This window comes from Aotus nancymaae, unplaced genomic scaffold (genome assembly GCF_030222135.1).
Source record: "Aotus nancymaae isolate 86718 unplaced genomic scaffold, 86718_ANA_hifiasm-v0.15.2.pri h1tg000098l, whole genome shotgun sequence".
Lineage (NCBI taxonomy): Eukaryota > Metazoa > Chordata > Mammalia > Primates > Aotidae > Aotus > Aotus nancymaae.
The window spans coordinates 2,189,861-2,205,928 of NW_026988513.1; the positions used below are offsets into that span (position 1 = coordinate 2,189,861).

The 16,068-nt window shown below is 47.0% G+C and overlaps 1 protein-coding gene across 7 annotated transcripts in view; it reads right to left on the bottom strand.

Annotated features, from left to right (window-relative positions):
- Window positions 1-16,068, bottom strand: part of DUSP22 (dual specificity phosphatase 22) — a 58,547-nt gene that overhangs the window by 21,455 nt on the left and 21,024 nt on the right. The window contains exon 1 of one of the 7 annotated variants that reach the window (XM_012464880.3): window positions 15,836-16,045. The exons of the other annotated variants lie outside the window; for them this stretch is intronic. Coding sequence (XP_012320303.1) covers window positions 15,836-15,862 — 27 coding nt within the window. The 5' untranslated portion in view covers window positions 15,863-16,045. Of the gene's footprint in view, window positions 1-15,835; window positions 16,046-16,068 lie in introns of those variants that run through there. 7 annotated transcript variants of the gene reach the window in all.

Here is a 16,068-nt window from a genome sequence, read left to right on the forward strand (position 1 = left end):
TTAGGGTGTATGGTTCAGTGGCATTAAATACGTTCACACTGTTGTGCAACTATCACCACCACCCACCTCCAGGACTTTTTCATTTTCCTAAAGTAAAACTCTGTGCCCATTAAGTAATAACTCCTCATTCCTCCCACCCGCTGACCACCACCTTTCTCCTTTCTACCTCCATGAATCTCACTACTACACTTTCATATAAACCTGACAGCAAACAAACTCTGAAAACAGTCTGGCCACACTCTTGAAGATTGCAGACCCAAAAGATGGCAATCACGAACTTGAAATTGCTTTTTGATGCACACTACATGTTTGACGATCTGTCTCCTCTTTGCAAGGTGTCTTTATTTCACAGAACGCATATGAAAATGCTTGTTTTCACGTGTGGAAGCCCAACTCAGTGCCTGGCACACACATTTTGATTATTTCTCCTCCAGGTATGACTTTTCACACAGCCCATAACATTTGCAGAAATTATGTAAGGTTAAAGGGGAAAAAGCAGAATTCAAAATCCCGTTCCCAGAAAGATTATATCTGGAAGAACTTATGCATGTCTACGTACTAAGTGCTGGAAGGAAGTCAACACCGCAAAATAAAATAGGCAAGGTCAAGCAGATGAGACCTCTCCTCGCTGTTTTGTTTGCATCACAGCAAAAGTCCCAAATAAATGACTGTAGAAAGCTGCCACGGCAGATACAGACGCTCCTTTTGTTAGGATGCATTATTCATGTTTGAAGTCCATGAATACAAACTGAAGACGCATTTTCTTAAAGCTCCCATTTGCCACTGATTCTTCTTGCATCAGCTAAATTTAGGAAACAGTACTACAAATAATAACTTCCAAGAACTCTGTGGTACTGGTGGGGCGGGGAAGGAGTGGGAGGTCAGAGTGGAGAGACAAGATTTAGCCTCTGGTTTGATTCTGTGAGACAACATGCAAATGAAAAACCTCCAACACCTGTTGGCTTCTTTCAGGTTAGTCAAAAACAGACATACACTTGACTTGTCAAATCAACAGATGAGGACTCAAAAGCTTATTTTTGTTCAAGATATTTCAGTGCAAAGCTAAAGTGGGCACAGTGAGAATGTCAGATTTCCTCCAGCCACAGGGGCTGGGTTATGGGAAGGCAGCGAGGGAGATTCAGTGTAGCTCCATCTCACCACTGAAGCCCTATCAGTGCTTTCGGTTCAGCTGCAGGACTTGCTGATGTACACACTGTGACTCATGAAAACTGGGCCAGTTTCAGCAGTCACTCAAGACCAAGGCACTCCGTGGTATTACTTAATGAAGGTGAATCCTGAACAACCCATATCAAAAAACTGCCATAAGTGAAAGCTGCTGCTTAGGAATCAGTAGTAGATATTCTAGGAGCATTCTCTGTCTATGTCATTAGGGAAAAATTTATCTTTTACAAGCATTATCTGATCACACATCTCAGCTGCTGAAAAACATTCAGTTGGCTCCTCTCTGCAAAGTAGAGAAGACCCACTTCCACAGTGCTTCAGCACCTGTCCACAACCCCTTCCTGACCTCACATCCACGATGTCTCCCTCCTACACCCCCAGGTCCCCAAACTCCAGCGACCCTGGGCTGCTGTGAGTCTCTCCACATGTTCTGTGCTTTCCTGCCCCTGGCCATCCTGCCAAGTCCCTGTGGTTTCTCTATCTGGAACAGGCTTTCTGTATGGCTCTTCTCAGTAAATTCTTCCTGACACACCCACCAGGCTCTCATGAAACCTTCCCTCCCCTCCTTGGCCTCCCCCTCAGCAAACTTCGGCTCTGTGCTGGGCACCCACACCACCAGCAGCACACGGGCACATGGCCCTGGCACCGAGGACTGGTGCTGTGTGAAGGGCCAGTCTCTCTCATAGACCCCAGAGTCCTCAAACACCCCGGGCTATGCTCATCAGCTATCAGTCTCCTGGCACCTCACTCCTGTTAACGGTTCCAAGTGAAGAAAAGAATGCACGGGGAGGGACGTGCCATTTCAGAATTTTACCCAATGTGCCCTGACAGCGCTGCTCCCAGGCTGGCTACGGCACCTGCAGGCAGCCCTGGTGTCACCATCCAGCATAGGCCACCAGTGCCAGGGCCTTATCGGGCCAGTGCCTTCACCTTCATTCTCCTCCATGCTGTAAACGGGGCTCTGCTGGACATGGTGAGTGCACTCTCCCACATGGAAAACCATAATAGGCAAAGACAAAGCAACTATGCCAGGCACTTTAGGGGCTGCATTAAACTGGGGGCTACCCAGCCCCAAGCTTCAGACCTGGCCTGGGCTCCTAGAAGCTCTTAGGTTCCTCTCAGTAGTGCTCCTGTTGCCCAGCAGCAAAGCCCAGGGTGGGTGAACTAGGGCCCATGTTCACGGGGGCAGACCTGTGCCCATGGTGGAGGGTACAGTAGCTGCGGCCGAAGTCTCCAAAGGCCCAACTACTTACTATCTGGGCCTCGACAGACAAAGCGTGCCAAGACCCGGTCTGGACAGTCCCATTTCACAAAGTCATTCTGATGGCTGGCAGCTGTTTCGCATGTCCCATTGGTCTTCTACAGTTAAATGACATCTGATACGGCACACTACCTTCTTAGAATTGCAACACTCTTAATCTGCAGTTGCGCTCAGTTTTCTTTACTCTGATGCAGACAGGGACAGGATTTCCCTTGAGCACAGGACTTTAAACAAGGAAAGTCAATGCAACATGTGAAAAATACTAAGTGCAGTGCCAGAACACAGTAGATGCTCAATAAATGGGAGTTGACAGGATTGTTGACAGTGGCTCTCCCTCAAGGGCAATCCCATGTGTGTAATTACCAGCAGATGCAGCATTACACACACCAGACTGCAGAAGTCCAGGCCACATGACTCTCCAGGCCCCAGCAAGGGGAGGGCCACACTACTCTTCAAGCTGTGTGCTGCACCTAACTTCCCGAGCCAGCCTCCCCTTCCCGGCAGGACGTGACAGCCTGCCTCAAATATGGCTCCTTTCTCAGGGAGGCACCTAGCACTGCTGGGAACGTAGTGCCTCTTTTGCAGTTGGCTAAGCCAGTGAGCTCTCGGAGTCCCTCGCTGGTGATAGAATGGTCCACCAGCTGCAGGTGGGTTACGGGCTTTGTAGACTGCCACTTGTCTTCAGGCTTGGACACAATCTGCAGCATCTAGGAAGCCCTTTCTAAACAGCACGGACGATCCCTCCAGCTGAACACCACATCCTCCCTCTGGGATCACACTCTAGATGCCATTTTGAGGAAGAGGCAAACACTAACCCAGAGCAGGGTGCTGCCCTCCAGGGCTGGCCAGTTCTGCATGGGCAGGGCTGAGGCTCAGGACATGCAAAGGCTGGATGTGGTAAGGGCCACAGGAGCTCAGGGCAGAAAGAACGTCCATGGGTTGGAAGGATAGAAGAAGTGAGAACAGCAGCTCTTCTGTTTCTCCTCAACACCAGGAGGGACACCCCTCTGTAGTGGGAGTAAGTGAATATTAGACATTTGCTGCATTCCTGTGCTCTGAAGCACTCACTGCCTGATGTCCACGGTAGCAGGTGTGGGTGGGAGGGCATGTTCCTTGCTCTGCTTAAGGACCAGCGGGTCAGTGCTCCAGGGCCTCCCCTGGAAGGGGTGGCACTTCCGCAAGCCCCCCACCCTGTCCCTGCCTGCCACTGCTAGCAGTCTGATGGGCAATTTTTATTTGACAGCCTCTTCCACCATGGCACAGAAGCAAGCCCTAGGTCACCTCAGTCAGAGTCCACATGGGGAATCACAGGGGAAAGACTGCCTCGGTCACCAAGGAGGCCAGAGGACATTCACTGGAGTAGGCGGCCCTGGCAACAGCCAGCCAAAGCCACGCGGCTGCAAGCGCACTGCTGAAGTAGGGGTAGCCACAGAGGGTCTCATCAGAAAGGCAGGAAACCTCAGCTTAAAGGAACAGTTTTAAAAACCAGAAAGCCAAAAACCAGAAACACTAGGAAATGTTATCCTCCTTTGCCAGCCATGAGATCTTTTTTTCTTTAGGGCATAGGGTGGAGCCATTCCATAATGCAACTTAATTGCATTCTAGATCTACTCTCATCGACAATCATTCAGAGGAGATTTGGAATTGCTTTTTCCACTTGGCTGCTATGGGGCTGATCTCCTGGAACAGGGTATGTCATAAAATAGATATATTTGATATGTAACTATTCTACCCCAGCTAGGCTCTGCCTCCTCCCAGGTCAGTATAGCTAAAATGATCCTTGAACTGCTCTGCTTAAAAATAGTTTCCAAAAGTTGAAGTCTCCAGCCAACGTTTGAGCTCTGCTCTGTCTGCCCTAGAGTTACAAATTGACAGGGAAGTCTGTGGCTTTGCAGCCATTCTAAGATGGCAAAGGGACGCCCTACAGGCCACTTCCCCCGCGTCCTCTCCTTGCACCGGTAGTGGCTGTACCTCTCATGGAAGGAGCCAAGGGCCTTGTGGATTAACCCCCACAAGGGGGGAAATCTAAGACGGAAAAGTTGGACCTCAAGAGAAAGAGACTCTAACTCAGATTTCAGATGCACCTACTTCCTTCCCATGCCTAGAACTTCCACCATGAATTTCATTTGCTTTCCCATGGAAAAAGAGGGCCAGAGTTAGCTGGCAATGCCCTCCTCTCAGTGATGAATGCTGAAACCCGATGCTTGCACTAGTTGTGGTGACAACTGAAAGGAGAGAAATAATTTCTCAATTCAAACCTAGGGTTTGACACTGCCCACCACACACACACACACACACACACACACACACACACACAGAGAGAGAGAGAGAGAGAGAGAGAGAGACAGAAACAGAGACAGAGACAGAGAGAGAGATACATACACACACACATCTTTAAAACATCCCAGGGAGTCTGGCCACATGGAAGGGAACACATTTTTAAAAGCATGGACAGAGTTTGTTCACAGCCTGTACTAAGGTGATGAAACTAGTTAGGTGCTATTGCTTCACTCTCAGAGTTTTAAAATAAGGTCTGATCACTTCCCTTGCAGGTGTGGGCAGATGCAAGGTCCACCTGCATTGCTTAGCAGGCAATGATTATTCAGAGCACCTGAAAACAGCAGAATTTGCTTAAACCAGTCTTTGGTAAACTAGGGCATATTTAAATCATTATTTTTCTTATGGCTAAAAACAACAATGGTGCCCAGAGAGCCCTTTAACCTGGCTTTGAGTCTAACCACCTACCCACTTTAACTTCCCATTCAAACTTCTGATTGCAGACTCGAAGGCCCTCCCCACCAAGCAGCCAAAACCCAAGGGATCTCTCTGGAGTAGATGTCCTCTCACACCACCATCACCACCACCAGGATGCTTGGGCTTTCTGCTCGCCAGCCAGCCACACATGGTGCCGTCCTGACCCAGAACCAGAAACACCCCTTCCCTCCACAGATGCTCTCCATGGATAGTCTCCTTGGTTGTTTCCATCAAACTAAGCCTCTCTTGTCTTTCAAACTCCTTACAGAATTGCATCTCCTCTGAAAGCACTCCAGACTTGCTATTCATGTCACCTAGTCTCCCCTTTCCAGTAGCCACAGCACCTAAAACAGCCACACACGAGGGTCTTCTCGGGTTGGGGTCTGCGACTGAGAAGCTGCAGAATCTCAGCTTGAAGGAAGCAAAACACAAACCCTACACTGGAGCCAGTGTGCCATGAGGCACCCCTGCAGGAAACCCCAAGGACTGTACTCAGAAGAGCTGAGACCAACTAGAACCCACACAAGGGGTTACAGGAGTAACAAAGATGTGTCTGTCTCACAACATACATGCGGCAGCTGACGAGACCATGTGTTCACAGATTGTGAATGCTGTCACATAATACCATATAGAAGCAAGATGCTGGAGGATGGCCCCACCATCTTCCCCTGGTCATGCTTCCTAGCATTTTCTCGCATGGTTTTATTCTACAGCACTGGCTTAGCTTCCTACATACACTGTGATACTCTGATGCTCAAATCTTCATGTCCAGCCTAGACCTCTCTCTTGAGCCCTGGATCTGTATTTCTATCCACTGTGAGTGCCACACAAACATTCCACCCATGACTGAGCTTGGTCCCTTCCTTCTACCAGGCTCTGCTTCCTGGAGCACTCACATGCCTGGTGGCACAGCCATGGGTACTGACAGCCTAATTAGCTGTACTCTCAAGCATCCCTGACTCCCCTGCCTGAGAAGTGACTTTCTGTCTGTATGTGGAAGCTGTCAGATGAGGTGCCTGAGTTTACAGCTATTATAACTTCTTGATGAATTTTTCCTTTTATTTATGTAGTTTCCCCCCTCTTTACCCTAATTATTTTTTCTTTTGCCTTCAATTCCATTTTATCGCATACAAAATATCGCTATGCCATCTTTCTTTTGCTTGATTCTTGCTAGAGAATCTTTCCCCCTTCTTTGATTTTCAACCTTGTTATGTCACTTTATGGAAGATTTTCAGATCAAATCTGACTCCTTTACTCCTAAAAAATACCCAGTCCCCAGCATCCCAGTTCAGACCCTCATCCCTTCTAACCAGGACTACTTCCAGAGCTTCTGAGGGTCTCTGGGGTACCCACCTCCCTCACTCCATTCCATCCTTGAGGCAACATCCTCTAAAAGAAATCTGAATGTGTCACCTGGCTTTGTTATGTATCTTTGCTGGATCTCTGTTTACTGCAGGATGAAGCTCAGACTCCTCAGCTTAACAAACAATGTCTTTGCTAATCTGCTCGGAGCCTGCTTTTCCAGTCTGGCCACCCTGGTGAGCTCTCTAGAGTGCCAGGACACACCTTCCCCTTGCATGCCCATGCCTTAGTGCACCCTGTGCCTCTGCACGTACTGCTTTCTCTCCCCACAATCCCACCTCCAACTCAACTATCATCTCCGTCACTGCCTAGCAAATCTCTATTATCATTAGGACCACACCAAACTTTCGCCTTGGTGAAGCCTTGCTGTCTGCCAGTGTTAGCCGCTTCCCCTGAGTGCCCAGGGCCCTCGCCTCTGGTATGCATTTTTAAGGATTTACACGCCTGTCTCTCCTTAATGCTGGAGCACATCTCACTTCTCTTTGTATTTTATCCCCAGTTCCTGCTACAAGGAGGTGTTCAGTAAGTGTTTGCTGAGTCTGGAGGGATGATGACTTCCGACATAGCCAAAAGGAGAACCGAAGACAGCACCACCCTCACCCTGCTGTACTGACCACCCTCTCCACTCTATCATCAGGTGGGGCTCACCTCCCCATCCCTGACCTGCCCTGAAGCACTACTCCGATAGAAGACGTACCCCTCATCCTCCCTCCCCACTGAGTCAAACGGCACTAGTCCTACGAGGCTGCCTCAACACCCCCTCTTTACAAAGTCTTCCCCAAATCTCCCAGCCCATGGCCATGCAGCCCCCGCATGGACTGACAGAGCCCATGCCGTGTAGGACAGGCGCTTTGGGACCCATAGTCAACCTGGTTGCAGTGGCGTCTGTGCACACTACACTCTGTCAGAACACGGAGGAGCCCACATGCTACATGCTTCTCCCAAGACCTTGGTTTGGAGATTGGGGCAGATCTTGCCCCTCACACATTCCTCACCGAGGACAGGGTAAAATGCAAACCAAGAAACCTACTCCAAGAATGCAGTACTCCATACACCTGTGCCAAGTACTTGCTCAAAAAGAGCAGTCAGGAGGAAACGTTCAGCCACCAGGACTTCACACAAAGGGGAAATCTAGGAAGAGTGTTCTGCAAAACGTTTCAGTTGTAAGGAGAGGCTGGTCAGTGAGTATAAGCCCTAGAGAGAAGGTCCCCAGCTGAAGGACAGGGTACCTCTAGGAAGCCAGGCCAAAAGAGCTCTTCCATTTAGAAATTTAAAAAACCGTTTCTGCCCTAGACTCGTTAAGTACTGGAAGATCTCAAGCCCTCTGAGTCTGGCTATGCAGAAGTTCTAGCTCTAGGGCTCCATTTGCAAGTGAGTCTGTGGCAGCAGGACCAGTAGGCGGAGGGGCCGCCTTCACACACCTGACTGCCACACAGGGAACTTAGATACAGCCTGCTTCGAGAAAGAGCGATTACTAGACAGTTTTCGATCCCTGCGATAATCATTTCTATTTGAGTCATATCTATTTAAATCTGGGGTTGGCTTCAAACAAATTTGTCTCAACACATGAAAGCTGCTGCAAGCTTTTAGTACAGCAAGTACCACTGATTCTGGGCAGCTTCAAAGAGGTTTTCCTAGAGAGGTGAAAACAACTGAGGTGTGCTGGAAATAACTGTCAATCTGAAAACCATTCCAGGTCAACCAGCAACTGGTTTTCAAAAGACCTGGACCTTTCTAGCAACTTCACAGCCACAGTGTTTTTCGGTAAGATAACTGAATTCACCTATGCTAGAAACAATGGCCAATGCAAATAGGAAATCCTGCCCAGTTCTTCAAGCTGCATCCCCAGGGGATCTGTGAGTCCTAAAAAGCGCAGATTCATTCCATGTCCAATCAATCAGGTAGAAGTAGAGTACATAGGAAATAAAGTCTAGACCATTAAGGACGTGTCTTGGGCCATCTTCTTCCTCTGGAGATTAAGATGATTGAAATAAAGTGGATGACATACTTGCTTTGTACCCATTGGCCGTGGATGACAGGATGTAGCATGCCTGACATCACATATCACACATGAATCTATGAACACAGTACAGCCAAACACAGATCGCCTTCCAGCCAGGTCTGAATATTCAAATGAAATCTGCCTGTCACTACCGGACACCCAGAGCATGGCCCAAAGACCCCCTTCCCTTCTTTCTCTCCCTCTTTTCACTCGAATAGATACTTGGACATGATCTTATTGTGACAAATAAATTCAAGAATTTTTTTTTTAAATAGAGGAAAACGTGGAAATCATCCTTGCTCCCTCTCCTTGCATTCTGCTTCTCTAGGAAATAACTATTTTGAGGAGTCTGGCATGATCCTTTCAAACCCTGACCTGTGCATTATCGTGCATATAAATGTAATACAGAAATACACCGCTGACTTTAAATTTTACATAAATGTGATTATATTATGGGTATCATCCTATAACTGGTTTCTTTTTCTTAACAATGGACTTAACCCTGTGAACACACAGACATCTTCTTCTCCTTGTTGAATTGCTGCCAAGTATTCCTATTTATTTATTTATGAGACGGAGTTTCACTCTTGTTGCCCAGGCTAGAGAGCAATGGCGCGATCTCAGCTCACCACAACCTCCGCCTCTTGGGTTCAAGCGATTCTCCTGCCTCAGGCTCCCGAGCGGCTGGGATTACAGGCACGTACCACCACGCCTGGCCAATTTTGTATTTTTAGTAGAGACAGGGTTTCTCCATGTTGGTCAGGCTGGTCTCAAACTCCCGACCTCAGGTGATCCACCCGCGTCAGCCTCCCAAAGTGCTGGAATTACAGATGTCAGCCACCACGCCCGGCCCTGAGTATTCCTTAATATGGATGAACCATCACTGACCACTACCCTTCTGCTGAATATGTGGGTTGGCTCCAATTTTTTGTCATTACAAACAGGGCTGCCATGAATGGCTGCACGCTTGAACATCTGTACTCATCTGTGTGTATGAGCTGCATGGCTTTGAGGCTTTGTCCTCCTTGTGCCTGGAGAAGTGCAACCTATAGCTGCTGAAACTTGCAGGTTCTGAACAGGAGAGGCCCTGGGGTCCTGAGATCTGAGGCCTGCTGTGGTCACCTGGTGAAAACCTAGAGCTGGAGATGACGGCCCACATGTCAGCCTCAGTGACTGCTGGAGGAGGACCTCCCTTTACAACCAGAACACAAGTCCCTGTGCCCTGAATGTCCTCTCAGCTCTTCCTAATGATAATAATCTCCATGAAGGCTGTGACAGCATTTCCACCCGCTCCGTCCCCAACCTGGCATGGGGCTTGGCCATGGCAAATCCTCCTTTAATTGACTGTCACTGTGTCTTGGATGCATGGTCCTCCTGTAGAGCCAAGCTTTTAATGCCAACCAAAGGTAGCTCTCTAGAGATCAATCAGAAAGCCGCAGGAGCTGCACAGGGGATTACTGGTTGTAATAACTTAGGAAAGGATCACTCTGAACCAGAGGCCACAGCAGCTCTGTAGAACAGGACATCCACAGGCGCCCCTGCTTACCAAACAAGTGAGTAACTACACAGACAGCCAACATAAGTGAGGCTGCACTGCACTAATCAGATCCTCTGGCTTCACAAATTGTTCATGATAAATCATTCTTGACCTGACTCTACTTTCACACCCCTAATGAGCCACAAGTGACCAAAGACATGATTTCTCACTTTGGAATGGGGCTAAAGAGGTGCATATCTCGCCTTTCACATCTGCAGGGGGTGCCTATGAGCTGGATCCAAGCTGAGTGCTGCGAGGACCAGAGAAACCCCAGCATGGTAGCTGCCTGTGTGGGCTTGCAGGCCAGCTCGGGAGCCCGACGTGGGCCATGAATACTTAACGTCATCAAGCACAGGTTAAATGGACACTTATTATCCTATAGAGACAGTGACAGCGCCGACATAACTCATAGCCCAACCGAGAGTATGAACTGAAGATATTACAGAAAAGGGGCAGAAGTCCTGAGCTTGGAGGGCCCTGATGGTGTCCCTCTGAGAGTTAGGAGAGCTGGGGCTGAGTTCAGAGGGAGGGGAGAATTTGTGTGGGCAACAGAGGGTGGGAAGAGAGGGATAGAGGATACACACATGCCTTCTTCAACTTTAACCACTCTTTATCCTCTTGCTTCTGGCTTGCTTTACATTTGGGAAGCCAATAAAACCTTTGTTCAAGAGAAATGGGGTGGATCAGCAGAGGAACATGTGTCAGGAAACCAGGATCCCTCCAGGAGCCCTCAGCCTCAGGGCCATGTGGCCACTGGGCACAGACCCAGGGAAAATGGATGGGGCCATCCAAGCAGACTGGGTGTCTCACCTTGCTGAGTTTCCTCATCAATAAGCAGATAAATAAAGACAGCAGTACAGCCATATAGATAACAACCAGAGGAAGAGGCCAACTACAAACAGAACTAACACAGTTAAAGTCTTGGCACCAACACTTCAAAAAAATGTCTTTAGTGTTAAAAGAAATATAATCACCAAGAATAAATGTCTACATATGAAAATATCCCATTCTTTTAAAAATACCATAAATGGTTCACACTGAAAACAGAAAATACTCAAGCTTGAACTCTAGCTCATAAAATCAAGTATAAATCATTTTTCTCTACTTGATCCTATAATATAATCTTACAATATGTGTCATTTTAAAAAGGGTAAGATTCTTCATTTTATAACCTAGTGAAGGCATGAGAATACTTCTTAAAACATTTTTTTTGGTTAATAGTGAGAAATAGTTTTGTTTCCTGCAGGTGCTCTGGTTAAATACACAGAATGAAAAATGAAACACCGAAATTTTTACATTAGAAAGAGTTCTGTTTCTTTTTTCAGGGGAAGGGAGAAACCTTTCATTGCTCAATATTATTTTCTCAGCAACTACAAATAATATCGGGTTTCTGATTTGAAAAATCACTGTCTTTGCAAAAGGAGTTTTCACCAGCCCTCAAACCTGGAGCCATCAGTAGATGCTGAAGACACTGCTCCAACCCATCCCCACAAATAAGGAAACACTTTTGAGCAAACGCAAGCAACTCCCTGACAAAGTCCTAAGCATGGAAACAGGCGAAGGAGGGTTTTGTTTTTTCCTCTAAAACAGGTCTGGGCGTACTTTCTACTGAAACTAATATATGTGGCAATGATTTGCCACCACTGTACTAGTATCATGTGCTCCAAAGTTTTGACACCAAAAGCGTAGTCTTGAAGGGCTATGGCTGGCAGGAAGACCCTTGCCTCTGTAGTGAGAAGGCCTCGGTTCCAGCCCTGGCCCTACCACTTGCTGACAGATGATGTGAGAAGTCACCCAGCCTGGTTATGCCATAGAGGCCCCAAAATAACACCATCCACCTTGCTGGACTCAGAGTTCTCAGAGGAAGTCATGTCCTGGCATTTTCTACCAGCAGGAATGGCACGAACCACATTTTCTGAATTGCTAGGCATCGTCAAAGGCTCAGTCAAATGCCTCCAGATTCAATGGCAGAAAAGCGATCTCATTCTCTGGGCTTCCACAGGCTCTGTTCCTATGAGATTTGCCACCTGCTCTGAGCCACAGCTCTTCTCTCACCGTCATTAATATTTACAACGCGGCTACAATGCATATCTTGTTCATACACTAAAGGCTCTGCCAGGGAAGATCTTGGAACGAACTCATTTCTGTTACCCGCAGTACCTGTCCCAAGGCTTGGAACATAGTAGGAGCTCAAAAAATGAATAAATCAGTAACCCTTTGTCTTCAAAGTGAAGAACCATCTGGAAAGGGACGGGATGTGTGAAGAGGGTATCTGCAGCAAATAACAGCAAAAATCTTGCTTATTAAAAGTAAAGAAGAACAACGCTCTGTGCTGGTGACGGCATGGGGCGAAAGGCACTTCCATACATTGCTAGTACAAGCACAAATAGCACAAGCTTTTCCAAAGGTGATCTGGTAAGCTCTACTAATACCACTAAGACTATCAGGAACATCAGCTGTGCTAGGAGAGGACTGAGGCAGTGGGGCCTGCTGGGAAAATCCCCCATCTGGGAGAGGAGTCCCAGCTTCCCATCAAGCTACTCAGACAGCCGTGGGATCCCAGGCAAGCCCTTTCATGTCTCCCCAATGTCCAGGTTTCTGTCCACTCGATGGAGTCAGGTTTGCTGATCTCTAGACCCTGTTTAGCTGGGATTTCTCTCAGAGAACGAGTAGTGGGGTAGAGAAATGGGTCAGAGCTCTTCAGAACCTCAGATGTGAATTTAGGCCTGACTAGAGAGCTTGAAGGTCCCCAGGTTCCCCATTTCTAAGATCTTCATTCTGGAAGGTCTACTCCTTAGCTACTCTTCTAAAGAGGTAGTAATTGGAGACATTGGCCTCTTTCCCTTGGCTGACCACCTCAAGGTAGTAATTGGAGACATTGGCCTCTTTCCCTTGGCTTACCCACTGGGTAAGGTCCAGTGGGTAAACACATCTTGTCTCATCCACCCAAGACTCATCAGAGACCACCCAGCCACTCACTGGCCAGAGACAAGGCATAGCCTCTGAAGGCTGAGAACAGTACCTTCTATTTTCTTCTTCCAGCCAGGCTGCTAGGAAGAGTACAGGATGCTGTGAACACTACCCAAATAATAGAGTCAGATCTAATTCAACCCAAAGCAACCAAGTCACAAGTTCCTTAGCTCCTTCCTAAGCAAAATCAGTAAGTGCATAAGGACTAAAGTTGTCTTCGTCAGATCTTTCATAGTAGGTGCATTTCGTAGCATGGTCATTGGTCAGGAGTTGTGACAGGTTACAGATCATTACCCCCAGAGAGGACAGAACAGGCTCAAAAACTGTACAACCTTCCATTCTGCCAATGGCAGGTTCTCACAGCAAAACAAGTAAAACAAGATTGAAAGGTGGCAGTCTGTATGAAGGCAGCCCCAGCCAGCAACGAGCCTAGGGTGGTACTGTCCCCTCTCTCCCAAGTGGGACAGCCCAGCTGCTGTGCTAGCAACCCTCTGGATGAGTGCTCACCCGGGAGGCTCCCATGGGGGCCTCCTTATCTGGATCCCATCTGGATCCCCTGAATTTCACAGGACATGTTTCAGGGAGGTCTCAGTAGGAGGCACATCACATAAGCAAGCACATAAAATGGTTCCCGGCTCACAAAGGCTGATACATGTTGCACAACAGGGCTTTCAAGACTTTATTCCGACAACACAACCGTGAACCTTCCAGAGAGGAATAAAGTGCGCTACATTTTCTAACTTGCATGACCACATCCATTACAAGAAAGGCAGACCTAGAGTTTCTAAAAGCACTTTGTAATTGATACTAAGTATGCCAGAGCTTTAAACTCATTGAGAGGTTTGTTGGAAATGACCCAAAGAAGTATCCACAGTGTAGTGCCCAGTGCATAGCTACACAGCAGTAGGGCTCTCAGAACACCTGCACAGATGTCGTAGGACTAAAACCCTTCCATTTTAGATAGCAGCTACCTTCCCACTTCCTACCAAGCCCTAGACTGGGGCTGCCCAGTGAAGCTAGTGGCCATTCAATAAATACATATGGTTTTGAAGGTCTCAGAAAATAAAGGAGGCCCAGCTCTCTCCTCTCCTACTATTTATGCCTTCACCCTCACTTTAGGAGTTCTCACCAGCCGGGGGATCAGCTCACTGCATTTGGTTGACCCTGAACAGTCTCCCCACTCACCTTCATCCCCGCCTGGTTTCTCTCCCAGGATCAGGGCCGGCAGAACATGGAGCTGCTGAAGCATCAAACCCATCCATTAATTCCCCACTGCCTCTAAATACATCATGTCCCTGACTCATCTCAGGCTGCGTGAGGAAACAGCTTCTGGATCTGGATTTGAAACTCAAGACAAAAAACTGCCTTTATGCCCCAGGCAGACAGCTAAATGAAAGATTTGATACTTCTAAGACCATAACTTAATGTGGGCACACCAATTCAATTAACTTTTGGTGCCTCACTTTTCCCCACTTGTGCAATCAGAGGCTATTGCTTTAATTTTTAAGATAAGAATATATCATGAATTACTTGTGAAGTTAAAGAGTAACAAAATGCTAACGGGGCAATACTAAACTACATTATGCTACAAAATAGTGGTATAACACTTAATAAATATAAAGTCACATGGAAGTACTTAATATGAAGCTAAGATAATAATAGCACCCAGAGACAACAGGATGTCTCCAAGTAAAAGCCGTCCCTGTGAAAAAAAAGGGCAGCACCTCTCTCTCTCTCTCTCTCCCCGCCTTCCGCCTTTTTAATGGTAGAATTTGTCCTTACAGACAGATAAACATGGAATAAAAAAACATGTGTAGTGTGTTCTGCTGGCAACACAGTTTGCTCACAGCTCCGAGGTTTTACACAATCAGTGGGCTCTTTATACTTGGGTTACAGCCCCACCTGCTTTGCTCGCCAGCCTGTGGTTTCCTGAGTGATAAGGGCTGCAGCTCTTTGATTTCTAACACCAGCAGATCTCCTATCTACACAGAGGGTTGCAAGGTGAGCAGATTTAAGGGTCATGTGCACACACAATAATGTGTTCCATTAAATGGAATATAAAGCTGGGAGGCAGGCCTGGGGGCTGAGGGTGGAGAGGGCATCTATGCAATGTATTAAAATAAAGGAAACCTCAAGCCTCATCTTGTGATCTAAGAGGAAGTCAATCATGACCAGTTTGCAGTTTAACTTACCACTTGGCCATAGCTTGGCTGTATTTTAAATGAAAACTATTGTTGATAGATTAAAAAATGGAGTGGCTATTTTCAAAGGAACTGTTGGGCTCCAAAAAAATGTTTTGTTGTTGTTATTTCCAACAAAATCATGCTGGAACACAAATTACAGTACCTTAGCAAAAATATTATGAGCTAAACAATACAAGGAAGTAAGAGCTTGGCGATCTGGAGAAATTAACTGAGGTTTGTTCACCACCTATGATTTTCTGGTACTACCGTGTTTAGTAGAATCATTTATTACTCTACATTCTCATCAGTTTTAGCTTGCTTTATACTAACTAAAATCTGGCAGCCCTAATGGCTAAAGAAAATAGATATATTTAAAATAAAAACATTACCTACTCTTGCCTAATATAAATCTAAATGAAAACAGCTTGAACCAGGATTATTTCTTTCAGAACAAGCTACCCCTCCCTTTCCAACACCCCACCCTAAAATAGAAAAACACATACACATCACAACCACACAGCATTATTTTCTAAAGGGAGGTAACTTGGGCTCTGTCAAGGCCAATAAACGTAAATAGACTTTACCTCTAGCCAACAGCTCAAACCGTCCATTAGGGTAAATTCAAAGATGTTTTTGGAATTAGTGCACAAGCAGACACACCCTGTTTACCCTGAAAACCTACAACACAACAGCTTCTACACCGAAAGTCTCCTACTAGAGCGGCCCTGGGAAACCTCCAGGGATGACGGATCTTCCGTTTTCTCTTACTCCTGAAGGCCAATGGTGGCTATTGGAGCCTAAGTGGGAAAAAGTCAGG